Genomic DNA, 27,292 nt, shown 5'->3' with positions numbered 1-27,292 from the left:
ACTTCTTAACACTTCACCATCGCTGGAGATCATGAAACTCAGGAGGAGAAAGAAAATAGCAGAGGAAGACAATGCATCTGCCCAGATGATTGCTCCAACTCGGGAATTCATCACCTGTGCTCTGGATAACGTTAAACCTGTACTTGATATTTGTGTTGATAATTTCTGTAGTACTTTGCCTTTAAAATACTTCTTCCTTAGTTACAAAATTATGTAGACTGCACAGAGCTTTTGTGCAGCCATGTTGGTTCAGCACAGTTTTATTCTGGGCCCTAATGAGAAAAATTTGTCCCAAACTCCCCTTTTGAGTTGTAGAAATAAGTTAGAATTGTACCACCACTGATGACAGCACAAGATCTGAATTTTAATTTGCAAGGATGAGCTGTGTAATATCTCTGAATTGCACTTGGTAATTTATAGGCCTACTACTGGGAAATTTTCCTCCATTTTGTTTCTTTAAATGTAGCTTTTGAAAGGATTCAGGCTTGACTCTGGGAATCAGCCTGGATACCTGCATAGCCTATGTGTTTTTAGCCATAGAACTTGTGCATTCTGCAGCTTCAGTCCAGCTGATGTCAATTTTATAAAACAATACTGTCAAAGGTAACCCCAGCTTTGACCTGTCCTTTCTTATGTTTGCATAGACTATATACTTTTTTTATTAAAAGCAAATGCTTCAATGAGCTTTTAAAGCGAGAAGGAAAGTAAATAACTATTAATAAGCAAGACAGCATTGACAAAAATCAGTGCAGACATGGCATGCCAGGAAGTGGTTTTGGAAAGATGATGGATCTTGGAAAAATAAAAGGGTTGATCATAAGGAGATGAAAAACATCTGCTGTACTGTAGTATGCTGGTACAGTCCCCCTCTTCCTTTGTCCTGGAAGTAGAGTAGTTCCTGATTTTTCATTTTCCCTTGGCTGTACCTATGCATCAGGTGTAGAGATGGTACTCTCGCGGGCAACATGGCTTTACTGTGCCAGTCTGTGTGCCCATAGATACCTTGTGTGTCTGTGTTATGACCTGCAGGTACCTGCTTACCTTTTGGATGGGGCCATTAAATCCAATTTTACCCATCCATCATCATCTGACTTTTTTAATGAATAATTAATACTTTTTCTCTGCTTATCCACAATCCACTTTCTCCAAAACTTGCCTGTTTTAAAGGCCAGACAGTGGATAAACTATTTTCAGCTTTTAGTCTCTCCCTGTAGCCTTTTAACCTAGCTGAGAACTTGAAGAACGTGTTTCATAAACATAGCAATAGATGCCTTCATGTTTTGGAAAACAAATGCTGAAATATGAGCTCAGCAGCAAGCCAGTTGTTTGAGGCTTTGAAAAACAGAATTTAAAAGGAAATTAAAAAACCCAACCACTCAGCTTCAACCATGGAGGTATTTCCACTTGCAGCTTTGATCAAATTGAGGGCAGTACTAACTGAAATCAGCAGCTGCAACTCTCAATACTGACCTGCCTCTTATCTCTGAATCAAAATTGGTAGTAACAATATTTTAAAAATCCGTATTCCATCTCTCAAGTCTTTAATGACAACAACATTCATAAAGTAGGAATAATTTTTCAGTAATTCCCCATGGATGCTGTGCATAGGGGTTTTAATATAGGAGCTTTTCTTGGAGAGAATAGACAAGAAGTGGTATCCTTTTGTTATGTTTACATGACAGTGTGCCAAAGTTACTTACTGTGATTTTAGGGGTTTTTAATGCTGAAGAAATTCACCCATTTGAAAGACAAATTAAGAGCCCTTGAAGCAAATTGTGATGGAGTCTCCTGAGAACTTTTCTTACCATCTTCAGAACAAGAATGGTGATACTGTTTATTTTGCAGATTTTCAAAACATAGTTTGGAAACTGTTTTTTTCAGTTGGTTTGAAAAGTCTGCTGTACAGAGCTTGTACTTGTTCATTTTATAGATGGAAACCATCCTTGAAAATTTGTTTAACTTAAATAAAGAAGAACGCTTTATAGATAAGTGTGTGCTGGTTAATAGAACTGAGTAAAGCCAGTAAAAGTCTGCCTGGAGCTTGTAGATTGAAGTAGTTTTCAAACACTTAATTTCACTTAGTTGCTTCATAAAGTTCCTGTTCTAAAAGTGTGTATATGTGGGTGTATATTTGTATTTAAGAAAAGATTTTGTTTGTATTTAATATTATAATTTTGAGGACATTTGTCTTATTTTAGAAGCTGTGTTACACTGCGGAGAGAGGGTTAATGCTGACGGTATAGTCACCTTAGAACATATTGTCACCCTCCTGCTCCTCTAGGCCTGGGCTTCTAGAGATTCCTGCTGTGCCTCTCCTTGCTCCCAGCAATCCCTGTGCCAGGGCCAGGAGCAGCTGCAACTCTCAGCCCCTCAGGGTGCCTGTGCTCATGGGCTCGTGTTGTCCCCCTGCTCTCTCTTGTGCAGGGGGGTGATAGATTGTAAATACTTCCTATTTAAACAAAAATATACTTTTTTTAGTAAAAACTTTTTTAATTAAAACTCTTTTTAGTGGGCAAACACTCCACTGGTCTAGTTTAGAGAGTTTGCAGATGAAACTGCACCAAGACAGCTGGGGAGGGAGCAAATCCTGCATGGGAAGTGATGGGGAGCTGCAAAAGGAGAATTTTCAATTTTCCTGCTGCTGGAAGAGGAAATGGGGCTGCCAACAGGGTATGGCCTGGCATCCCCTTGGCAGAGCTGGGCTGCAAGCTAAGTGAGATGGAGATGGGACAGTGCTCCAAAACTCTCATCTGTGATTTGTCCAGCCTCAGAGATGCCACAGGTCAGCTTTTGGGGCACATCATTCTTTCCCACTCCAGGGCATACAGGGCTAGGTTCTTTGTTCCTGGTCTAAGAAACTCAGCTTTGCAGTCAGCCCCAAGGGCACAATCAGCCAGCAGAACCTACAGAAGCATCTATCAGAAAGAGTGAAACACTTCCACTCTTTTAATTGTACTGACAGGGAGAGTTTTGCCTAGCAGCCTATGGGAAATGAGAAGTCTTGGGTACAAACTTTCTCTCTGTAGCAGAAGTCGGTGACTTTCAAAATCTAAATTAAATCAAGGAAATAGGTCTTTAATATTAATGGCTGGCAAAAATAAAAAGGCCTTGACAAGCTGCAGTAAACAAAAGGAACAGTTTTGCATCTGCAGATTATATCTGAGTATTCAAATGAGGATTCTCTATCTTAAATGCCCTTTAACACCTGGGAGCTGGCAGGTGATACCGAAAGATAATTACAACAGGAAAAATAAAAGCAATAGAAGCTTTTAATCTAATCCAGTGTTAAATGTAGGAGTCTGTTATGTCTCTGCCTAGAGTCTCCCGTGTTCCTGTGTGTATTGTTCTCAGTTCACTTCCTAGTGTAAGTAGCAGGACTGAATGAACTATCCAGCAAATTTTGCATTACTGCTGAGCAGAACTCCCTTTGTTCCCATGTTACCTGAGTACATAGACCTGAAAAAAGTTTCCCATTCATTTTCTGGAAATTCAGGTCATGCTTTTTAGCAGTTTTTCATGCATGGGTTTACTCTGCTTGCTTGTCACTGTGCATAAAAGCAGATGTCTATACTGCTTTTATAAGGGAATGTTTAAGCTTTACTCTTTGTGGATTAACAAAAGCATTTTAAGTCCTGAATTTTCAAGAAGATGCCTGTGTCTGTTTGGAAAAAAGGAAGCTGAATATTGGGAGAGATTAAAAGGCTGTAACCTGCTTGAGGTAAGGGCTGTTGTCTTGTTTAAAGTGGATCCTATAGAGCATTGCCCGGTTCCTTTCTGGGGTGTTACTGCCATAACCGTAGTTATTTTAAGATGTTTAATTTTTGCACACAAATACCAACTTCTACTTTGCCTTACTTAGGTTTATTTTAAATGTAGATGCTTTACGAATTTATGTGGCCCTGAGTGGCATGCAGGCATCACCCGTGTCCTCCTTCAAGCCTGAAGTACAGTGAATAATTTCATAGCAATAACTTCTTACAGGATGCTTAGCAAGAGGCTTTTTCCTCTACAGAATCGTTTCAAGTGAATGAAGTCACTGAAAAAACCTCTGGGATAATAAGCCATGATTACAGAATGAGCACAAATGTCAGGGTTGCATCTTTTGTTAGCCTTCACATTTTATTTACAGCTTAGCATCCAGCAGCTATTTTAAGATGTGCTAGTAATCAAGCTTAAAAATTGAGAATAAAGTCAGTCCACAGATGTTCTCTCTACAGCCCTCCAAGAGGTCTGAATGGGTGCAAAATACCCTTTTGATTTGACTTGACTTGATTTCTTGCAGCACAGCAGCATGTTGCTGCTCTGTATGCAGAAAGAGGGATCTGTTTGATTTCAAGTTCCTATTTCTACCCAGCAGATGTTTTTAATCCAAGGATTTTTTGAGGTGTTTTTTTAAATTAAAAAGGATCTGGAAGTAGCAAGCATCTTTCTGCCAAACCTGTATTAATTAAAGGTCACCTTTGGTAGTCTGGTAAGAACAGGGTTAGAAAATTACTATTGAGGGTCCGTTGTGGTCTGGTAGTGTGATGAGCACCACTTCTGCAAAACACTTTTCTCAGCTTTTGTGCCACCTTTCTTCCTGTCCAGAAGGTTGTTTTTGAAGTGAGCAAGGGCTGGGTTCCTGGTGGCAGCTCTGTGCTCAGCTGAGCCCACCTACTGGTTGGTGCTGAGGCAGAAAGGAATGCGGATCCTGCTTCTCCTCCCTGGGATACTGTTTCTGCCCATTCCATAAGACAAGATAGAGAAGGCTGGCAAAAACAAACAAAAGGAAAACAACCAACAACCCAAACATAGAAAGTGTGGTTACTTTTGGTAGCTGAAAGTCCTTTGAGCTTGGCTTAACTAGACCATAAAATCAAGCCTTACATTTTTGTAAGAGAGGCTGAGGTGAGGGATGCTCTGGTTTGTGTTGCATTTGAGGTGCCTATAGTAATAATAGTACTACTACTAACTTATACCAAAACTGCTGCTATCTAAAGCCAGCAGTACCTGTAGTGTCAAGAGAGGAGAAATGGGGGTGAGAGACAAAAAGATTGTAAGTTTTGCATCAAGGTCTTGGTTTCAACACTAAGCCAGTGTTTGATAGGGAGTTTCCTGCTAGAAAGGGACGTAATACTTCGGTCTCAACAATCTGGAGAAGGAAGATGCTCCACCCTGTGTGCAGTTTGTGCTTTGTGTGGCATGGACCACACCATACTGGTGTTAGGCTCTCTGCCAGCTGGTTTCATAATTGTATCAAGCTGTTGCTCTTCCTTTCCCTGTGGAATGAGTTATTTGAGAGAGGGTGGCATCTTTAGGTCACTGGTGAGGGTCAGGGCTTCTGTCTTGGGAGGAGCTTCAAAAGAAAATGACACACACACTCTTCTTGGTGTCTTGGTAGAAAAGATGAAAAAGAAGTGAAACAGAAGAGAACAGAGTTGCAAAGGGAGAGGGCGTGGAGAAGCAGATGCAGAGCTGCAGCTTGGAATGTATTTCAAAGTTAGTAATTCATAGTTTAAGGGAAAATAAGATGGGACTATCCTGTGCTCTACAGAATCAGCTGTAACATCTTCAACAGTGGTATCTGTGCCAAGTGCTCAGCTTCTGTTTGGATGTGACCTCTGGCAAGAGCTCAGATGTAAAAGACCGGCTACAATTTTCAGAAGTTATAAGGATTGTTAGTTTTTAAAAATAAAATTTGGAAGTTTAAACATCTTGAGAAACAGATGAACTTGAGAATTAGGAAATCTTATTCTTCAGCTGATCTAATTCTCCTTTTGTCAGCTCTTCCAATATAAGTTTGTTTTAATGAGTAACTGTTTCCAGGCTGAATGTCTAGCTTCAACTGTGAGCCATTTGTCTGCTAATTATGTTTGATTCCTTAAAATATTTTTTCATAGAATCAGAGCTTCTGGAATGTGATTCTGCCATTTCTTTACTTTTGCCTGTACAGACTGAGCCCTTAAACTAGGTGAGAAACAGGTTTTTCAGGTCACACATTGCTACAGCTGTTCCCTGAGCTGTCCTCAAGGCAGACGGAGGGATGATGAAGGGTGAAGGTCCTTCTCTCAACTCCAGTAAAAATAGGATGGGGTTCCCTATGGTTGTTACCTGTGTAAGATTCCTACTGATGCTTCTTACTCACATTGTACTTGGGGCTTTGTAAGAAAGACAGCCAGGCAGTGCTCTGAGTGATCCTGAGGGGTGTTACATCTTCCTTGGCTTCCAGCAAAGCCAGTGTGGCAAGGTAAATCAATGTTGGGCCTTTAGCTGTTTATCTTTCTGGATGAAATCAGTAAAGAGAACACTGCTAGATCTCCACAAACAGTGCTTGCAGGCAGCTGGTGAGAACTGATGCTCTCGAGGGCCTGTCAGTTCGCTCAGGGAACATCCCAAAAATTGGTTGTCCACCTGGGAATCTCTGTGCTCATTTTACACAACAGGATTAGGCGCTGGAATGGATCAAAGTATTTGCACAGCACACTGGGAAATCTTACTGGAGGAAAATGGAATAAGGGAGATAGACATAGCTCAATTACAAGGCAAGTGGCACAGAGTGTATGCCAGGGGCCACTTCTTTCCCTGTTAAATCTGAAGTCCTTTATCAGCAAGGAGCAAGAATTGTCCAGTTTTGAGCTGGAAAGGCAGGGTGGCTGTACAAGAAGAGGTTAGATCATGAGCAGTAAGGAGTATATGGATAGGGAGTTAACTCATGGCTGTTCTTTACAAGTACTGAATGAGAAGGAAAAAAAAAAGAAAAAAGATGCCAGGTACCAGGTTTAAGACAAAAGCACTTCATATTGTTGAAAATTACTCCATGGATGTGACAGCCCTTTCAGTGGAAAACAGGGCTGTAAAACATTTAAATTTATAAACATGCACCAGGAAGTCTCTAAGACCGAGATTAATGGGAGCTTGAAGGGGCAGGTGGAGGTAATACTATTCGGTTTTAATTCCATTCCTTTGTTCTTTCCTTAGGCAACTGCTTGCTGGGTTATCAAATCCTTTGGTCCATGCTTGCTCACATTTTCCAGCTGAAGTGTCCTGAAGCTGGACAAATACATGGATGCACTGAGCACCTTTGGAGTACAGCAGGTAAGAACAGCAAGTGCAGCACCAGGAACATGCCAAGGGGCAGTGCCAGGTGAGCACACCAAGAAGGAATGACCAAGCAGCTGATATTTAATGTGCTGGGTGGAGAATCCCATCTCCAGTTCTCATTTCAAACTACTTTTCTTGCTACTTACAAAATGGTGTCCTCAACCTCTCACATAAAATGTTAAGATGTTTCTGGTTGATTTTTATATTATAACAGAAAATGGCTGCAGATAGTTTTTAAATTTCAGACTTTCACACTGAGGAAGTATGGGGAAAAAATGAGTCTGGAAAGGATTAGGAAAATAATTTTGCATTTTATTGTGAATAGCAGTTTAGTGCCTTTGGGGACCAAATTCCACATGATTTTAAGAATTTTATTCCTATCCAAAACTGCCACAGACATAAACCCATAGAATCTGCATTCTCAAAAGTCTCTTTGGTAGAAGATGGCATCTTTGACGTTCTGCTCTTTCCATTGCGTAAGTCCCTAAGGACAGTCTCTGAGAGCTTCTGAAGGAAACAAGTTATATAGAGTTCTGAGAGCATGCCATGGGATTTGCAATTAGCCTGGATGCAAAGATCTTTGTTCTGCATCTGAATTTCAACCTTTGTTAGCAGTGCCTGGGGAAAGGCTTGTATGAGCTTCTGGGTATGCGCACCTGGCACAAAGGGGGTCCTGGTTTAAGGTGAGGCACCCTGGGCTCCATTGCTAGGGAAATTATGACAAAAAGGGCAGGTGGCTTTTGCCCCTGGGAACCCCTGCACTGTGGGATTGGTTGGAACCAGCCCTGCTGGTTTCCTAATGCCAGTACCACGATACTTCTGTGATCCACTTTGTATGGATTAAACACTCTCTGGAAATGAAGCTGAAGACGTGCCCAGTCTGCATGGAGCGGAGCTGAGCCTGGCAGGAGTGACCGGTGCCCTTGCTGCAACAGCCATCGGGTGACTTTCCAGAAAGATTTTTAAAAAATCACTTATATAGACTTGGCCAAATAAAAAGTCATTTCATGGGGTGCACAAAGGGTAGGCCCAAATCCACGTGAGTGGAAGGTGACCTTTTAGCCCGCTTGCTTCAGTTCTGAACACTTGTGTTGGAGGAGGCATCACATCAGCCTCGCTCCCTGTGCCCGCACAGGCCGGAGCAGGAGCAGTCACAAACAGTGTTACTGCTCGTGTTGCGTGAGGAGCTCTGTTACTGTGCTGGTGCTCTCTGCTGGGGCAGGGGAGGTTACCTGCCCCTCACAGGAAAGGTTTGGTGGCGGGGGGAGTGTTGTACGTAAAAAAGAGGCAGTCTGAGCCCAAGGTATTCCCAGAGAAAATGCTTGTCTGTGCAGGATGGTTATTTCTGTGTTCACCTCTGCATCCCACCCCACTGCTGTTTTATCTCTGGGAAATGTCCTTCCCTTTCCCAGCAGATGGACTTGGCTTCTCTTGTGGGTAGGATCAGAGTCATGCATCCTGTTGGCAGCTCTGCTTTCTTTGACTGGGTGCCCTGGAGCACGAATTTCCTTAGGAAAGCCAGAGATGGCAGCAAGACAAGTTTCCTGCCCATTCCCTTGTTCCAGTTTCCTCCTTTTGGCAGAACAGAATTTTATTTTCTTTCTCGCTATTATTATGGGCTGCGAAGAACAGCTCTTAAATTAGCCCCGAGGAGGTGGAAAGGTAAAGGAATCACTGTGGGGAGTTTGGTCTGATGCAAGTAATAAGCACAAGCTCTACCTGATTTGACTGATGAACCCTGTCATATGCACAGCCCTCTCCCCAGTTTGTTTTTGTTGTTTTAATTAACTTTTGGCAGCCATGCCAAATGCAACTCCTGCGCCTTTTCCCAACCACTGCTGCAATGTTACAATGAAGTTCTTTGGCCACAGCTTGGTTTGGGAGGCTTGGGTCCATCCAAGAAGCCTCCTGTGAAACTCAAGGCCTGTGTGAAGGTGCCTAAATATCCCACAATAGTGACCCATTACCCCCCCTTCCTAAAACACTCCTGCTCCATCTTCTCCCCACTGCTTTGAGCAGCTCGGCTGTTCTTGCCATTCTTCTTCACTTCTTCAGGACACTTGAGCACTGCTTGGCCAGAGATGTTCCTGCTGGACATCTGCCAAAGGGAGAACTTGCACAGCACTGCGGGGGGAGCTGGGAAGGGCAGAGTTGGGCTCTTCAGCCATCCCATGTGGATGTGCATCTGTGGAGATACAGAGCTGGCACGTGTGACACTGTGTTACCAGAGCCTCTGAAGGCTGTCCCTCTCTAGGGGATGCTTCTCCTCAGCCTTGGGGACTGTGGAGCAGTTGCACTGCTCCACGTTGAGAGGATGGATGCCCTGGAGCACCTAGCTGCTGGGGAGGGGAGGGAAGGCAGCACACAAACCCCTTCAGTGCCCTGTAGCAGCATTGGGCAAAACGAGATTTAGGTCACCTGCCTGGGGAGCAGTTTGCTCTCTGCTGACTGCCTCTATCACACAGGCCTGAGGTGCTGACAGAAGAGCAGGGCAACTTTTGAACCAGAAGTATAAATTCACTTCAGATCAGGTGTTATGGTTTGCTTTCAATGAGGGAAGGGAGCTTTGCAACCACCCATTTCTACAGAAATCTGCCCTAAGAAGGTAGAGCTGCTCGTATCTTCCTGGGTGCTTCAGCCTTTGCATAGAGCCCCAAAGAACAGCAGCCACATCAAATCTTATCCACCGCTGATTTTCATTATCAACAAGAAAAACTGGGTTAAGCTACCTCAGGCAAAATAATCCTGCAGCCTGCTGCAAGGCTGTCATTGCTAGAGAGGCTCTGTCAGCTGGGAAAGGGCACTGCTTCCGTGCAACAATGAACCTCATCATGTTAGAAATCGCTCCTCGTTGTTAGAAAATAAACAGTCAGAGGAAATCCTTTCTTACTCTCTTTCTGTTGCAGTTTTGTCCCTTTCAGGTAGCACAAAAGCCATTTGGTTTTTTGCAGCACAGAATCAGAGCTGGTTGGGACCAGTGGTCATAAAACCAATGAGACAACAGGTAGGATGAGCACATGGGGAGAAGAGTAAGGTCTGGCTGGTCTGGCACATCTGGTGGCTAAACCTGATACAGAGGCATGAGGCTGGGTCCTACCCACAAAGCTGCAGGACAGCATTTCCAGCTCCCTGGGGTTTGGGCTGTGGCTGGGCAGCTCCCTTGCAGCCCAGTTTTGTTTGGCACCTGCTCTCTCTTGCTAAGAGGGAACCTGGTCATCTCTCCTGTAGGCTGCTCTTTGGGGAAACAATGAGGGAAGGGTCCATCCCAGTGCCCGCAAGATGTTCATGATGCGTGATTTACCACTGGGCTGCTGAACCACCACCCTATACATGTTTCCACTGAAATTTGGTGGTGATGCTACTGGAAAAATCATGAGAGACAGATCATACATGCTGGCCTGTGGGAAAAAGTTCCTGAATTTGTTTTGCTTGTCACATGAGCAATAGAAAGCTATTGCTGGCCCCCACTGAGTCCACTTGAATGTCTGTGCTTGGTGTGTGTTTGTGTGTACTTGCCCCAGGCCAGGGGCTTTTTTTGCTTCAAAAAAGCAGCTTCTAAAATCACTATAGTGCACCATGCCTTGAAATTGGCTGCTGCCATCCCAGGCAAGAGAATGCTGCTGTATATGGATGATTTGTTCAAACCATCTATGGCCAGTTTGTTGCACTGGCCAAGACCCCTGAAAGGGCTACAGATGTTTAACAGCTGGTCTCAGTCCTACTGAATACCGTTCAGATACTCCAGGGTCACACACACACCAAGCCCCTGGCTGCAGTAACAGGTTTTCTTCATTAAAAGTGCAAGTATTTCTTCTGCTTTAGTAAGTTTATTAAACATGACTTGCAGTATTGAGTAGCACTGCTTGCTCAGCCTGCCTGCAAACTGTGGGTGATCAACCATTACCAATTTAGTAAGTACTTGACATTACCTGGTGTCTGGAAAGACAAACTGTGGAACTCTGCAGTGGCACTTTGGAAATTGCTTTATGGAACAGAGAAATGCTCTACCTGCTCAATATTAATCATAGGATAGGAGTGGAAAGAAAAGGTGATTATCTGAACACTGAAACGCTGTGCTGATGTAATGCTAAGCTACTTGTTGGGATGTCTCTCTTCCATCCAGTATCAGAAGTAGCTGTGGGTTTTAGGTGGTGGTGGTTTGTTTGGCACAGTAATGGAGATGACTAAAAAAAGATTAATTGGGATGTCAAGGAGAAGAACAGCACACATACACTGGAGGAACACCAGCAGGTACAGAATTACATTTTTTTTTTACAAGTGTTGGATGGAGTCTTTCCTCTGTGGCTGGGTGAAGATACAATTGCTTATGTTTGCAGACCAGCTTTTCCAGTCCATATGTCCAAGATATAACTATGCCCTTTAATTCACGTGTTTGTCTTTCTCTCCAACAGTTTCAATCTTAAAAGGCTTTGGGATACAGATAGTCTAGTAGGCAATGAACTTTTCCAGTTCCTGAGAGTGATTTGCAATTTATTCTGGTGTGACTGCCCGCAGGTGCTAATCTTATTCACAGCAAATAAATGCCTCTCCCTCCCCACTTTCCCTCAAAACTTTCCATTTGTTGGGGATTATTATTTGGCATCATTGTACCTGACTGTTTGTAAATTGTGTGTGTCCAGGAGAGATGGAAGAGGTTTGCTTTGGTGTTTCCCTAAAGGGGTTGAGACAATGTTGTGATCTTAAATCCTGCCTTGTTGCCCTTGGGGAGTCTGAATCTGGCAGGAGGAATATCTAACCTTTCTTTTAAGGCTGCAATCCAGCCTTGAGTCACGGAAATAGAAAAAGGAGCATATTTTGGCTTGTTGCACCTCGGTGTGCTCACACTGCAGTTGGTACCAGCTGCCTCCAGGCCAGTGCAGGGGGCAATGGCTGCACTGCAGGAGGTGAGACTGTCTGCTCAGGGAAGGTGATTCTCCTCCAAGTTTGTGGATTGCCAATTCCCCATGAAACTGAGAACCTCCTTTGCTGCTGCTCTTGCTTCTTTGATGAAGGACAGACTGCAGATTCCCAGGCAAAACCTGTGACAGGAAACATAACCTGCAAAAAAAGCCCAGGTAAAATACATGAATCCCATGCCAGCATCTCTGGTGCAGGTGTTCCTGTAGAATTCTGTCCAAGCCCTCACCTGGGGAAGTGGGAATATCAGAGAAGCGAGAGAGGTTTCTGGCTTCTCAATTCTCATCAGCTTTTGTGTATTGATTTCTTAAACTCATTCCCAAAGACAAAACTGACTGTGCTGTAGTCTAAGGAAACTGCAGCACGGAGGCTGTGTCTGAAGAGAGGGGAGGTGGCTTTGCCTTGCAGGGTCTGATGAGATGCCGTTCATTACTGCCTGTAAAGTGCTTTGTCAAATCTCAGGTGAGGTGCTTTAGGAGAGTCTGTGCTTTGACTTGGTGACAGCTGGGGGTGTCCTTCTCTGCAGTGTCTGTGAGGTGGCGTTTTTATTCTCTCTGTTCCTCTCTGGGGACAGCGGGACAAGTGGAATAGGATATTAGAAAACACTGCAAAAGGGAATGTTAAATTTGGCCTAATTAAGAAACATCAAGTTGTTGGAATTATTAATTGCAAATTCTCTTGAGAATAATTTCATGGGAAATTGAGTTACTGCAGGCCCTGGACTGATCTGAATGGATGGCAATGTTGTGAATGACAGCACCAACGTAATGCGTGTGTCTGTGTCAATCAGATCCTGGATTTCATAATTTCATAAATTAAATTCCTTCTTTTATTCAATTAGTGTGTTAAAGATGATTTGCATTGCTTATTGTACCTCTGATGGTGTGGCCTGATTAGACACAGTGTCAGCTCTGGTCACAGCACATCCAGGGAACAAAGTGCTGTGCTGCTGGGGCGACTCTCCAACCGTGACAGGGAACAAGGAGAAATTATCACTTGGTTTATGGCACAGCTGAACATCTCATCTGGCGTGTAGCTGGTCTCACTGCAGGGGCTTGTAATCCTCTCCTTAGGTCCCTCCTGTGTGTGCCTATGGAGCGATGCAGGGAGCCACCTGTGTGTGGCTGATCCCGTCTTGGGGAGCCCTGCCACCCGCCAGGGTGTGTTTGTGCCGGTCCATCACCCTGAGGATGCACCTACTTGTTTCCAGCCTCTGCACTCATCTGGGATGAGCCAGCCTCCACTCTGAGCTGCAGGCACGCACTGTGGTTTGATTGCTTCTTGAGCCTGGATGTGACGTCTCAGAGCAGAAACTGTGAGTTCCTCCCCTGCTGCTCAGCAGTGACTGTTGCAGTGCAAAAAGTACACAGCAAAGGAGAAAAGGAGTCTGTTCCTTGTGTGAAGGGTCCAGACTGTCTTTCAGACCAGTGTTAAGGGCTGTCAATGCAGCTGCTTACATGTTGAAAAGATTTCTGAGATCTTGGCTGTGTTGAACAGCCAGAATCTCTTGCGCTCCCCTTTTGTGATACTAAGCGACTTCAGAAAAATAGTCCTCTCCTAGGGAAGGGGTCCATAAAGAGATCAAATAGGTCAAGAGGCTTGTTGCTGGTGGCTTCTGTTAATGTTTTGTTTTCCCCGGAATTCTGGCCTTTTTTTTTGCACAGCTTAGGTGCAAACTAAATTTCTTCATGTGGAAAACACAAGATGCTATGAAGAAACACCCTGAGCAAATCAGCCACGGCAGCCCGACAGATCCCGGCCAGAGGTCAGTGTTGAGCCACACTCACACACCTGGGAGATGCCGGGCAGCCCGGTCCCAGCGGAGCCTTTGCAGCCACGGGGAAATGAGGGACACAGCCCAAGGCGTGGGGGACATCTTTATTGTGGCTGTTGGCAAAGACCGACTGTAACTCCACTCACGTGTTCTCCTGAAAGGCTTCTGCTCCCCTCGTGGAATAAGGTTTAAACCAGGTCCTAGCAACTTGCTGACTTGGAGCTGTGAAGCAGCGGCCATCTGCAGATCACATGTGTCTGGTTTTGCCTGCAAATGCCACTAATTTGGCGTGCAGGTCACGGGTTTGGTGGGTGCCACTGGTGGTACAGGCAATTCTCGCCAGGAAGAGCCAGAGCAGTGACGACAAAGGGCTGGTTCTGTTCAGCAGAGATATTTGAGAGGTGGGACAGCTCTCCCTGTCCTTGTGTCCACCCTGCTCTGCCCTGAGGTGGCTTGGAATAATTGCTTTTTGGGGTCAGGACGACACGGGGCAGACAGTGGTCCCCTTTCCTATGGCTGTGTGCAGACTACACTGAAAGGCTTTTTAAAGTCAATTCTTTCTAAAGAAAATGCCCTTGTCCCCAAGGGCTGGATAAAGATGGTAGGTTTATGATTCTAATGGATTCTTAGAGTGTGAACCTATAATATATCTTGCAGTATATTCTCTACATCCTTCCACTTACACACCCAGAGCATGACCAAACATCTTTCCCACCTATTTCAAAAAAGAACAAGACAGGAAAAGCAACCGGTAATATATCTGACTGTATTTCAAAGTTGTTGGTTGTAAACAAACTTTGTTGAAGAAATAAAATCACATGACAAGATATCAGAGTGATACTATAAATCCATTTTGTTATTGTTGCCACACTTCACATTTTTGGAACTCGGAGTTTAGCTTATGGTGTACAAAACTTGTAAAAATTTATTGCAAGCGTGCCTTTGTGTAGAACAAAACTGGTGTCACAAAAGTAGTTCCCTGTCCCATGCAGAAACACAGTTGTGTGTCTCTTACTGTGAAGAGGTCACACACCTGCATTTCCTGAAAGACTTGGCTGTTATAAAATTGCTCTGAGAAGATTTTTTAAAAGAAAATATAAAGGAAAAAAAAAAAAAAATTGCAGTGTACACTTTACCTCTGGAATTTATGCTTTCGACAGAAATCTTTAGAATTATAAAGAATATGTAACTTTGCAACAGAACCGCAGTTGCTGATGGTGTGAGCACAGCCCAGTGGTCTTGAAAGCACTCAGCTAGCTAGGGCCCATCTTCACTTTTGGAACTGTCACTGCATTTGATGCACACATTGAAAATAAATGAAAACAAAATGTCAAGGGGGAGACTCCTTCTCCGGAATCCCCATTGTTCCTGTTTCTACCGTGGCGCTTCCACAGTCGGTAGCTTCCATGCTGTGCTGACATGCAGCAGTGCTGTGACTCCAAGGCTGATGACTACTGAACATGTATAGTCTAAGGAAAGGCATGGAGTGAGGCCAGGGATGTAGCTAAAGCAGGGTTTATGTTACTAAATCAGCTGCGCAGACTGGTTATGTTAAACATCAGCCTTTTCTTTTAATCCAAAGGCAGCAGGAGAGGGGGGGTATACATGCTGGAATGATGAGAGTTAGAAGGGATCACCTGGCTCCTCTCCCTCCATGTGCCCAACCTCTGAACTTTCCTCTGCCTTCTCAAACCCACTGTTGCCCTTGAACTCTTCCTTGTGTCAGGCCATGCTGATTAGCTTCACCTTTACAGGATCAGAGTAATCTCTGGCATAAACCTGAGTTTTGTTTTCTCTAATATCACCTCCAGACCATGGGATCAAGCTATTTTTTTATTTCAGTACTGAAATGCCAGGCAAAGATTTAGCTTATATCTAGAAGAAAAAAGTAAGTCAGAAAGACCTGCAAACTGTTTTCCACCAAATGAGCAATTATATTTCTAGAGACATGCAAGTTGTTCAGCAGTCACGTTTTGCAAATGCCTTGACACAGAATATTTGAGAACAAGACCACAAAGTTACTTTGACACAAGTGGGTTGGGGTTCTGGACAGCTGAACCTAGTGTACTGTGCTTTGCTTTTCAATTTCTAGGCTTTTCGGGGGGAACTAGTGGAAATAGGTCAAAATGCTCTGAAGTCTAGAGCACGCTGTAAATACTTGAAGCGTGAAAGCATTTGCCAGAGTGTTTATTTTAGAAACACGGTTGCCAGGGCTGGGAGCAAACTGCAAAGGCCTGGCATCTTCCCTTCCCTAGAAAAACTTCTGAGACCAGCTTGACTATGAAGTCTGCTTGTCCAAGGAGCTTGGATTGCAAATTGCAGTCTCGTATCTCCCCAGCTTCTTTTTACAGTCAGGTCCTGCACATCATGGTCCCACAGCACGGCATGACAGTCTTCTCCCACTGGGTTCCTCACCCAGGGCCCCCAGGCATCCAAGGTTGTTCAGATACAGCAAATGATGCTTTCGTGGGTAAGGTTTTTGCACTACACATCACATGGACTACCTTGACATCCAATACAAGCAATTATTACTTCAAAAGAGTGATACAAAAGGGATTTACCACTTAAGGCCTTTTTGTGATACCTAACAGCTGTTCACCAAACCCATCAGAGTTAAGGGGCCTCAAAAAACAAAGCAAAACACAAACAAATCCCCAGACCCTGTCAAAGGTCCCTGTATGACAGCAATCCAGAGCTGAGGAATCTTACAGCCACTCCCATTGGAGCAGTGGGTGTGGTGCTGCTGAAACCTCTTTGGGGTCCATCTGAACCTGCTAGGGGCAGCACAAATGGGGCAAAGCAGACAGCACCTTCACAGTGATTGCAATCAGAACAGGCTTCAGAAACAATACTCTGTTTCATCTGAGATTTGCAAAATAGAAGAAAGGACCAGCAAAGCAATGCTACAAAAGTAAACTGAAGGGCCAACCCTGTGTTGTCAGCTCTTCCAGACTGACCAAGAACCTGCAGGATGCTTTGGATGTGTTCTAAATGCACAGAATGAGGGAAGCAAAGGAAAAGTGTGGGGCAGGAAGCTTCTCCAGGGCTAGATTTCCAGAGGGACAAAGCTGTCACTCAAAAGAAGAGGAAAAGATCCTTTTTACAAAACACAGCTGTTCTCAACTGTTTCCCAACAGTGAAGTGATGATACAGGCATGCTTCGAGTTCATGATGCATCTGGAGTAAGGTAAGTTTAGGAAGAATTGTGACAAGAATGAATATATATCAAGTAGCACTGATGACAGGCTTCCTTTTGAGCAGATGATGTGATGTGTTGGTGCAAGTATCCTAGTTAACAGCAGGCCAAATATATACCTGTTTTGAGCTTAGAGTTCCTTGCCTTTGTGAAACTGTAAACAGGCCTTTGACACTTGAATGTTTTTCTCAGCCAGAGATGAGCTCATTTTACAACCAACCAATCTTACATCAATCCGAGCAGGAAGAAAGTGCCATGGCAAACTCCACAACAGAGGTGGATGGAAGACTTCATATTCCATCTAAGCCTCAGTGATTTTTCTCAACTCAGTAATTATTTGTCTGAATTTCACACTGTTTACTGGACTACTGCAGACCTTCAGATTTTCCATTTATCATTTCTAAATTCCTCTAGGCTAGTTGGGCTCCTATGTTTTATCAAATTTTCTCTTACCTTTAGTGCAACTTGGTTTTGACTCATGCCAGCCTGTATGAAGGAACCTATGCTAAGTCCCACAGCCCTTAGGGGGGAATTATATTTGGCATTCTTTCCTTTCTAGTGTGGAAAAGTGCTTTTGAACAAGAACCAAATCACTGAAAACACCAAACATGGCATTAATCAGCAGGAGTGCAAACTCCACAGTTTCGTCACCCTTATTATCTGTGCTGTGCCTTGGTGTGTGGTAGGAAAGGAGAAGCTTTCATAAGCTAATGCTGTCTCATGAGTGCTGAGGTTGTTACAGCACTTTGCAATCCTTGCTTGGAAAGTACCAGAGATGCACAGAATTATCAGAGCAGCATAATCCCCACCTCGTCAGTGGAATCAGCTCTCGCAGGAGGGGACTAAGGCATGGAAGAATGAGATACTGGAGGCTGCTTTCACTACTTGCCAGCTAAAGACAGACTTCTAAATAAATATTAGAAAAAAAATAACATCTTCAGAAAAAATAAAAGGTCACAGAAATACAGCTGGAGGTAAAAAATGGGAATGCTGTTTTGAGTTGCTAAATTCAATTTTCTTTAGGAATTATCTGAAGAAAACAAAGTTGTACTTCTATATATTATGTTTCCTAGACTACTTGTATGTACATAGAAGGGTTGGGGATAGAGAACAGAAACAGAAAATGGAGATGAGATTTCTTTAAATTGTGCCCTCTTGTTAAGTGTACAGATGGGCTGAAGTAAAAAGTGGCAGAATTCCTGCAAGCCCTTGAAGCATTTTTCAACTGAGACAACAGTGGAAACCACTTCCCAGTGGCTTCTAAGCTCTAGCGAGTGCTGTATTACTCACTGGGAAAAGAAATGTTTTCCAAGAATGGATCGTGGCATGACAGACATTTCCTGAAAGTACTGTGCATAGAAGGTGGTTGGTATGTCTTACTGATGGTCTTGGTTCTTTGAAACAAAGTTTGCATACCATGAACAAGTAATTATCAGTTTTCAGAAGTACATGTCAGTGAAAATTCAAATCAGCAGGAGAGAAAGGAGCTGTGCTGTGCTCCCTTCACTATTTCAGTGTCAAACTTTTTTCCTGAAAAAGTTTAGAGCCATTCCTCTGTGACCTGGTTGGCATCTTGACTGCATTTTACCTACTGCTGAGTTCTTAGATCTCTTACCCAGATTGTCTTAAGGCTACAAACAACCCAAACTATCATTTCACAAGCTATTGCACAATTAGACACACACGCACTATAACGAGCATCCTTGCACTACTTTGAGACTAATGTTTTTCCCCCCTTTAATTAGGGAAAAGCTTTAATGTTACAAGCAGGTGGGGAACCAAATCTGAGTAAGCCAGTTTGCAGTAAAGGAAATAATCCTACACAGGCTGAGCTGCAGTTGACAAACTTTAGCCTTCAAAAAGTTATTCTATATCTTCCTTAATTACTTTGCCCTGGTTGTAGTAACAGAAAAAGTGCAAGATGCTTTTTCAACAAGGAGAAATCTTAACTTTCCCCAACCCTATCCACTTCCAGTCAATAAAAGGAAAAGATGAGGGGGAAGAGTCAGCTGTAGATATAGACTACACTTTGGTGGCTTTTGCTTGTTGGCTTTGAGAGCCAAAATTCAGGCATTTTGTACATATAAATATATATAAATATTTTTGCTTACTTATGGAATGTTAGTGCATGATTAGAATACCAGTTCAAAATGATGAGGGATGGTTAAGGCTAAGAAAATGAAATTCATTGCAAAGCTATAATTTTGTCTTCATTTTTCTCCTTTACAAAGGAGACTAAAGCATCTTCCCTGTAATAGTCAGCCACTGTGTAATCCCCCGTCAACACCAATTCTAGGGAAAACTACTCAGGACCAAGTCCCTGAGGCAAAAAGCTAGGACCTCATGATTTGAGCTCAAGTAATCCACATAATTAACAGCATACATTAGTGAAAAATTAAATATTCTGAGGCCTCAGGCCTACTGTCACCTAAAAAAGAAAAGGCATTTTCTGTATGGGCTGGCCTAGATCCAGGCCTTTAAGCATACCTAGTTATGTAACAATTGGCCAAGGGCTCCAGATTATCCCAGGGGCCTACAACACAGCTGGAGAGCGGTCTGCCTACTCCTCAGAAATGCCAAGTGGCTCCAAGGTGGTCTTGGAAACCATCCCATATCAGCCGGGGCCATGGGTATCCCTGCACATACTCCAGCATGGCATGGGAGTGCAAGGAAGCAGCTACTGCTCATTGAAACCATCCCATCAGCAAAGCTCCAGCCAGACTTTTCCTTACTGCTCCAGTTTTAACTACCATATAAATTTATGGGATATAATGAGCTAGTAGCTACTCTTCCGGATCCAATATAGGCTGGCATTGTCTGAAGCAATGAGAACACTCTGTGAAATTTCCTGAAAAAAGAAAACTGTATGTTTCTATTGCTGGACATTTATTTTTCATGCTTCAGGCTAGCTGCTGTCTCCCTTTGAATACTTACAAGACTGACAAGAACCAGCAATCAAACACACTCAGTCTGAAGAGGGGTGGTCTCAGTTCTCTGCAGGACCAAGAAATTTTGAACGCATCCTTGGGTTCCTGTGCAGATTGGCATTGCCAAGGGCTACATTAATACAAACCCACCCCCTTCTTTTGTGGTTAGGAGGCCTCAGTACACAAAGTTTTGTCCTTTCTCCCATGTTTCCTGGGTAGAGACCATGTGGACTGAGAAGTGAAAAGGATGCTTAGGAATCCTGCTGCTGTTCACTGTGCAGCTGGCAGGCAGAGCAGGATGTGTGGGACAGGCTCCAGGCTGTAGCACAAGCAGAACCACCATGGAGTTAGCCATCCCCTTCTCTCCTTGCAACCAGGTGAGATCTGCCTCAAGGTCTACTCCAAACAGTAAGACTTTGGTGGAAACAGAAAGGTGTCACTGCAAGGATATTCCATGGGCTACTCATTCATTTACTAACCCCTGCTGGATTCTTCCTCTGTTGTTATTTACATGGTATGCATTTGCATGTCACAGAATGATGAAATCTGAGGACTTTCCAAATTCATGTTGGTTACCCTCTATCGCCTCTTGTCAGATAGATACATGTAACCTGGTTAGATTTACAGTGATAAATCAATCATTCACTCCATTCCTCTTGAATCAACTCGAGTCATTCTTTGGGAGTAAAGTAAAAATTTCAGGCTTGGGGTCCTCTAATCAACATGGTTTTCTGCCCTGTAAGTTAATGCAATTCTGTTTGTGTCCATCACTGCTAACCTTCAGAATACAGAGTTTTTGGATGATTGAGTTGTGGACTGAAATCAATAAAGTGTAGAGGGCAGGGTAGTATTTCACCTCAGTATTGATTCCCTTGTTTCAGTCATAACTCTCTCTTGGCATTGTTTTCTGAAACTCTGGTGGCTTTCAGATTCCATGAGCCCCAAAACATGGCCTTGGCCACCAGCTCACGATGATGCTTGTCCTCTACAGTGTCACTCAGAACAGAAGAACTCTTTGGGCTTGCTCTGTTTTAGCAAGGTTTAAGGTTGGTTACAATTGGACTTCTTTCCTTTTGTAGGACACAATGCTACATTATTTTGCTAAACATGTAATCTGCTTAATTGCAACTACTGTGACAAGCCCTGAACTCTACCAAAAAGAATTCCTACAGAACACCCCACAGTGATAATGGGAAACACGTGGCTATTAGTGACTTATTTTTTTTCTGCCAACTGTGTGCCAAACATTCTAAAGTGGACCAAAAAGGTCTTGACAGTTACCAAAGAAAAAGCAAGAAATTATTGTTCTTAAAACCTTAACAGTCCATTACATTAGCTTTTTAAGCAACATTTAAGATACAGTTGAAATCAAGAAAAAATATAGTTGATATATTCTGATTTCTCACCTGTACACTGACCGTGGCAGTTAAGATGTGAGGCAGTATTACTTACTGGTTTACTCACTGTTAATACTTACAGTATTAATCACTGTTTGTGTATAAAATGTTTCATCCTGGTTAAAAAAGAAAATCAATGTAATATATTTGTCATTTTAAATTCACTAATGTATTTGGTTTCTCCTAATTTTCCTGTGTTCTAACTGGGATCAAATTGTTTTATGTTACATTAATAAAAACAAAGGGGAAAAATAAACCACAGAAAGAAAAAAATCATGACTGGTGCTCAGTTGCTGGCTGCCTGCCTGTGAAGGTCGTGTTTGTCAAGATGCCTGCTGCAGTGTTCCTGTGCTGGGCTGCTCCGCCTGTCCCGCCGGAGGACAGCAGCGACGCCTCGCGGGATGGCAGCCGTGCTCAGCCACAGCCCACGGTGCAGCCTCATGGTGCTCGTCCCAGAACTGAGTAACTCCAAGGAAGGTGGAGAGTTTCTTGTAATACCCATCTAGGACTGTTGAGCTGTGCCAGCTTCTGACAAGCCCTTGGCCCAAGAGGAACTTTACAAGATGACCCTGTTCAACAAATAGCACTAAGATGATGGCTAATTTATGTCTGTTTTGGGTGTACAGATTCCCACAGGGCATTCGCATATGCAATTTTGGGTCAGCTTTTCCAGTGGCACTTTCTGCACTATATGTTTACATCCAGCTGATACTAGGAACAAAGTTTGCACCTCTCTAGTGGCATCACTTGGCATTTTTGGATGACAGCACTGGTGGTGTCACAGGTTCCTTGCTTTGTCGCTCCAGGTGTAGTATCTTCTGCTTTCCCTCCAGCCCCTGCCTATGCCACCAAGAGCAAAGCATCAATGGGAGGGTGAGGTGTCCTCCAAGCCCAGGAGCTCCTTTACAAGTCTTTCACCAAACTGTGCACGGCTGTACCTTGTCACGTGGTAGGCCTCTGACATTTTGTAGAGGATGTAGGCATTATTTATAGCGATGCTTATGGCAAACCAGAACACTTGTTGCCAGGTCTTGTTTGGTTTGTGAGAAATGAAATACCTAAAAAGCCAAGAAAGGAGAGAAAAACATTGTTCAGCCAAACAATTGCAGCTGGAATGCAAGAAATCACCCCACACAAAGACCCTGCAGTCCCAAAGGGGAAGCAGACATAGGACTGGATGCCTGGTTCAAGTATTATTTTAAGAAATTTTGTACAATGTGTTTGATAGTCATTTACAGCTGATTTTCACATTTCTGGTAGTGTGTAAAAGAACAGACCTCCTGTCTCTCAGACGCAAACTTCAGCAACACTCTCACCTCTGTATCACTCCATGTAAATAAGAGTACTGATAAAGATTCCTCGAGCTCACCCATGACAAATATCCTTGTGATGGGAGATGTAGGTCTGAATCCCTTCAATTTGTAACTAAAAAAAGCCTCAGTCACATTACATTACAGTTTTGGGAAGCTTGCTGATGCTTCTCCTCATGTTTATTGTGAGCAAAGATGATTGCTGCTGCTGTCAACAGTAGGTGGGAGGATGTGGGGGTAGAGCCATAGCATACACTGCTGGTAGGTGGAGCACAAGGCAGAACTAGAAAGGACTGACATCTTTGTATTTAGGTTCTGACTAATTCTAGGACTGCCAGAATATTCTCTCTTCAGTCATAAGATTTCCCATTTTCCTACTTTCCTACTTTCATTTTTTTAGCAACCATTTAAAACTACTACCTCAGCTCTTTTCTGCATTGATTTCCTCAGATCAGATCCCAACATCGTTCTCCAGCGACCACCTCCTCCTCTTTCGTATGTTCTACTGAATTCTTGCAGCCTTGCCCAGAATCGGCTTGAAAAACCTGTGCTGCTTTTTCTCTCTTTTCAATTTTTAGTTCTTGAAATCTTCTGCACCTCATTGCTATTCCCATAGCCAAGCTTCACCACTGCTATTCTTACTCACTTCTCTTCCTCCCTGCTACATTAAGAGCCAACACTGCTACATTAAGAGCTAACACCAACTGGAATTCAGGAGCTAGAAGTTCTGCATTCTGCTCTCTCAGATCATGTAGATCAGCTTTACATGCACAACTGAAAGTCTTCCTTCTTCTGGCTCCAGGTGACGCAAGTATCACCAGGATGGATTATCAACTAAACACCATCTACTGCTACAGGTGAAGAGCTGAGCCAGCCTGAGAGACTTGTGGGGCTGGTAGACCCTTGTTGAATTCTCTATAAGTATGCTGGCTCATCCTCCCATCACTTCTTAAAAGTCATTTACAAGATGCAAAGGACCTGTGTCTCAACATTTCTTTTTTTTTTTTTTGACTGCTGGATGGGTAGATAGAGCCAAACCAATACCAGCAATGCAGTTCCTGCTTTGTGCAGAGCCAGCATCTGATCTTTGACTTAAACAGAAGTTTTGACAGAGACTCAGTGAAAGCAGCATTGGGCCCTCAGATGGAGCTCAACATGAAGAACTCAAACATTGCAGCAACAGAGAAGGTGTGAAAGAAGTACACACACACATGCACATCTTCTTACTTACTTGCTGTATTTATCATCATATTTGCAGATATAGCTAAGGTGAGCAGCAAAGGCTTCAACTGCCAGTGGGCATGGAATTTCTCCGCTTTTTCTCTTAATTATAACTCCTGCATCAATTAGAAACATAACAGTTTTAAATTGACATCATAAGTCTAGCAATTGAAAAATATGTTTTCTATATATGGCTTATAAAATAAACATTATTGACAATGTTTCCCCTAAAGCTGGAAACTTATCTGTAACAGAGATGCTAATTTGATTTCTTTTCCCACAGGTAGTACATTGAACAAGTGGAAGGGGAAGAAGAGGGATAATTTTTCAGTTGAAAATGACAAAATGTTAGACACAGACATCTTTCCCATACATTCAAAAAAAAGCACACATTGCTGTAGTCCCACAGTAGCCGCCTACAGACAGTATTAGTCTCTCCTCTTTTGGATCACAAGAAGTTGTGGTCTCCTCTAGAGCAGTGACTTGCTGTCATATGCTTTGAATTCTGGAGGTTCCAAATTAGTCCCTTGACATTAAATCCTTTGCTTATCTCCACCCATGGAGGCCAAGAGCATTATTACCTTCTCTTCACTGGGGGCCGACTGACACAGAGAAGAAAATACAGTAAGAAGGAGCCAACTGTCTGAACTCAGTGAAGACAGAAGTGATGCTGCGTCTCTTTGAAATGAAAAGCAGCCTGGCTCCTGCTGTGGGGAGCCAGAGCTCAGAAGTACTCTTAGGTTGCTCACTGGCACTTAGTATACATTTCTCTGCCTGCAAGTGCTGCTTCCTGTCCTGCTTGGTCATCTGGCTTGGTAACTCAGCTCATCGTGGGGGATGGCCACCCTGCCTACTGCAGAAATCTGTGGTAAGGCAACAGGCATCATGCTGCAGCCACCTACCAACCACTCTGCACAGACAAAGATGTGGTGCTAGAGCAGGTTACTCCAAAACCAGGCCCCATTCCCTCATGTGGTCTTTGTTTGACCTGGCTTTATCCAACACTACAGCAGTATTTTTAAGTCAAATGATCTCCTAAGAAACTCCCCTAGCTCTTTTCTCATTTATTGCTCCTATCCTTCTTCCCCCTTCCTGGGGAAAGCTCCATGTAGGAAGGAAGGGTGAGTAAAACAAACTTATAGCATAGGAGTCTGTTCCCTAACTTTTGACCTTTTGCCCCCACATACCTCTCCAGGGTATGGACCACCACTTACTCCACGGCTGTGGCACCCTGACTAGTGTAGCGCCCTTTTCTCTGGTACAGCACTATTTTCTCCAGGTCTAGAGAAGTACAGGCTTGGTTGCATCCTTTCTCAGTACAATTCTGGGCTTTCTCATTTCTCAAGCTTTCAAGAGAACTTTCTTTGCCTTCCTTCTGGCCAACTCTTTTACAATCAGCCCTAAAATGCTACTCACGTTTTGATTACAGACTTCACCATCTCATTCCTCCAGCTGGAAGTCTCATTCCATCCATTATCTCTGTCAAGCCCCCTGTGCTGTCCTAGCTGGCAGGCTCTATTTTGAAGCAAGTATGCAACACATACTAAATGTCATGTTACAGCTGAGCCATGCAGAAATTTATTTGGGGTGTTTAAAGCCTGATTTTTCCAGAATCCAAAATTACATCACTTCTGAATTGTCCCATACACTCTCCTTTCATCTCTGCCTCCTCAAGCTTGGTGGAAATGTAGCCCAAGGAGGGGGGGGAAAACCAATCAAACAAAGAAATTCTTCATTACATTTATGTAATTATTATAGTGTGATTTTGATTCTTTTAATGAGTCCTACAAATATCTGGCCAGCATGAGGTAAAAAGGACTGATACACCACCAGCCTGCTGCATTAGTGCTGCAAAATCACTTGCCATCTCATCAGGGCAGGTCAGGGAAGGGCAAGTATGTTCCTGGTACAAGTGTTACACAAAAAAAAAAAAAATCCCCTTTCTCCTCTTGCTCTCTTCTCTTTCTTCCCCTTCTCTTCCTTTGGAGGATTTGTATCTCCTTTGCAATTTGCTTTGTATTCATAATCTTTAAAAGAATGCATTGAGGTGGCAGAACCATATACTCTCTATCACTTTCTATTATATTCCCCATAACATTCCCCTGTTTTGAGGCTATAAATAGCTTTATAGGCATATTATTTTTAGCCTTTCCAAGCTTGTTTCGTAGCCGTAACCCACCTTCCCCGGAAAGACAAGTGGCAGAGCTGGGTCCTTCCTAGCTGCAGGTCTCTGTGGCATGTGGTCCCGAGCCAGCTGACTCATCAGTACATCCGATGAGCCACTTCCCCTCCTGGTCCTCCCCCAGCACTGCTGTGTTCCCATCCCTGGCAGCACTCCAGGGAACACACCACCTGCACTGCAGCCACAGCCTGCCTTTGCTTCCATGTTGGAAAGCGTGCTGACTGCTAGCCTCCATCCTGTCACCATAGAAAGGCATCAGCTTTTGGGTTTGGGGTTCTTTTAACCCATTTTTCTTTTTAATTTAAATTTTTAAGCTGTATCCTCATCGAGCAAAGCTTGGGAAATACTACCTCAAATGAAACAAGCCAAAAGGCAAAGGTTTATGTGTTTGTTTCCTCAAAGCACTTATTCTAAACCTATCAAGAATCATGCTTTTTTAAAAATGGGAGTCTCATTAATACAAGCACTTGCATCCATCTTGGCAAACCCTGAGATTTCATAACAATATAAAAGAAGGGGCATTGCATGATCCAAGTGCTATATGGCTTTTTATCAGGACTTTGATTTCTTACAGTTCTTTGTCAGAATTGCCAATATTTAGCATTGTGCCAGGTCTGATGATTGAGGTCTTACCATCGGGGTCCTCTGGCCCCATCCCCAATCTCACCATACCTGGACACAACCTCCTCACTGTAGTCTCAAAAAGGACACATGGAAATAATAAGTTGAAACCCTAAGCTTACCCATCCTGAAACATGCTTTTTAACATTATGCTTCTTTCTCCAGACTTTCCAATTCTGGACCAGTCTCCCAAGCTTTTTCAGGAAACTAGACTGTTACCAGTCACCCATCACTGCAGCTTCTCCTGGAGTAAGAACCACACACGGACTCTTACAACTGCTTCATACAATTATGATGGTTCCACAACACCTTCCACCTTCTCACAAAGTCACTTATGAGATGCTAACATGCCATTTGTAGCTCTTTATTCCTTGCATATATGGCCCAAGGTTTGTTTTCTACTCTTAGTTATTGACTGTTTAGCTCCTACGTAGAGCTAGTGAAGAGCACCTGTGAAAGTTCTTCTCAGAAAGAAGCTACTTCTTAAAAAGATCTTGGGTTCAATAGTTTTTTTGCTGAAGATGTTATTCTGGTCTTCCTACTGTGCAGCAAGTGAGGTTGCTGCCTGCTCCATCCTGCTACATGTGAAAGGTAGTAAAGACTGCAGTTATTTCTGGAACACAATAATGGAGATGCTGGGGAAGTGGGCATCAGATCTAGAGTGAAA

General features: G+C 43.4%; 1 protein-coding gene across 1 annotated transcript in view; it reads right to left on the bottom strand.

The window, feature by feature from the left end:
* Positions 1-22,039: 22,039 nt before the first annotated feature.
* Positions 22,040-27,292, bottom strand: part of PGBD5 (piggyBac transposable element derived 5) — a 64,385-nt gene continuing 59,132 nt past the window's right edge. Inside the window, exons 6-7 of the mRNA XM_069010249.1 lie at positions 23,833-23,938; positions 22,040-22,349 (exon numbers count right to left, since the gene is read on the bottom strand). Of these exons, the coding sequence (XP_068866350.1) occupies positions 22,154-22,349; positions 23,833-23,938 (302 nt within the window). The 3' untranslated portion in view covers positions 22,040-22,153. The remainder of the gene's footprint in view (positions 22,350-23,832; positions 23,939-27,292) is intronic.

Source organism: Aphelocoma coerulescens, chromosome 3 (genome assembly GCF_041296385.1).
Source record: "Aphelocoma coerulescens isolate FSJ_1873_10779 chromosome 3, UR_Acoe_1.0, whole genome shotgun sequence".
Classification (NCBI taxonomy): Eukaryota; Metazoa; Chordata; class Aves; order Passeriformes; family Corvidae; genus Aphelocoma; species Aphelocoma coerulescens.
This window is presented reverse-complemented; position numbering and strand designations above follow the sequence as displayed.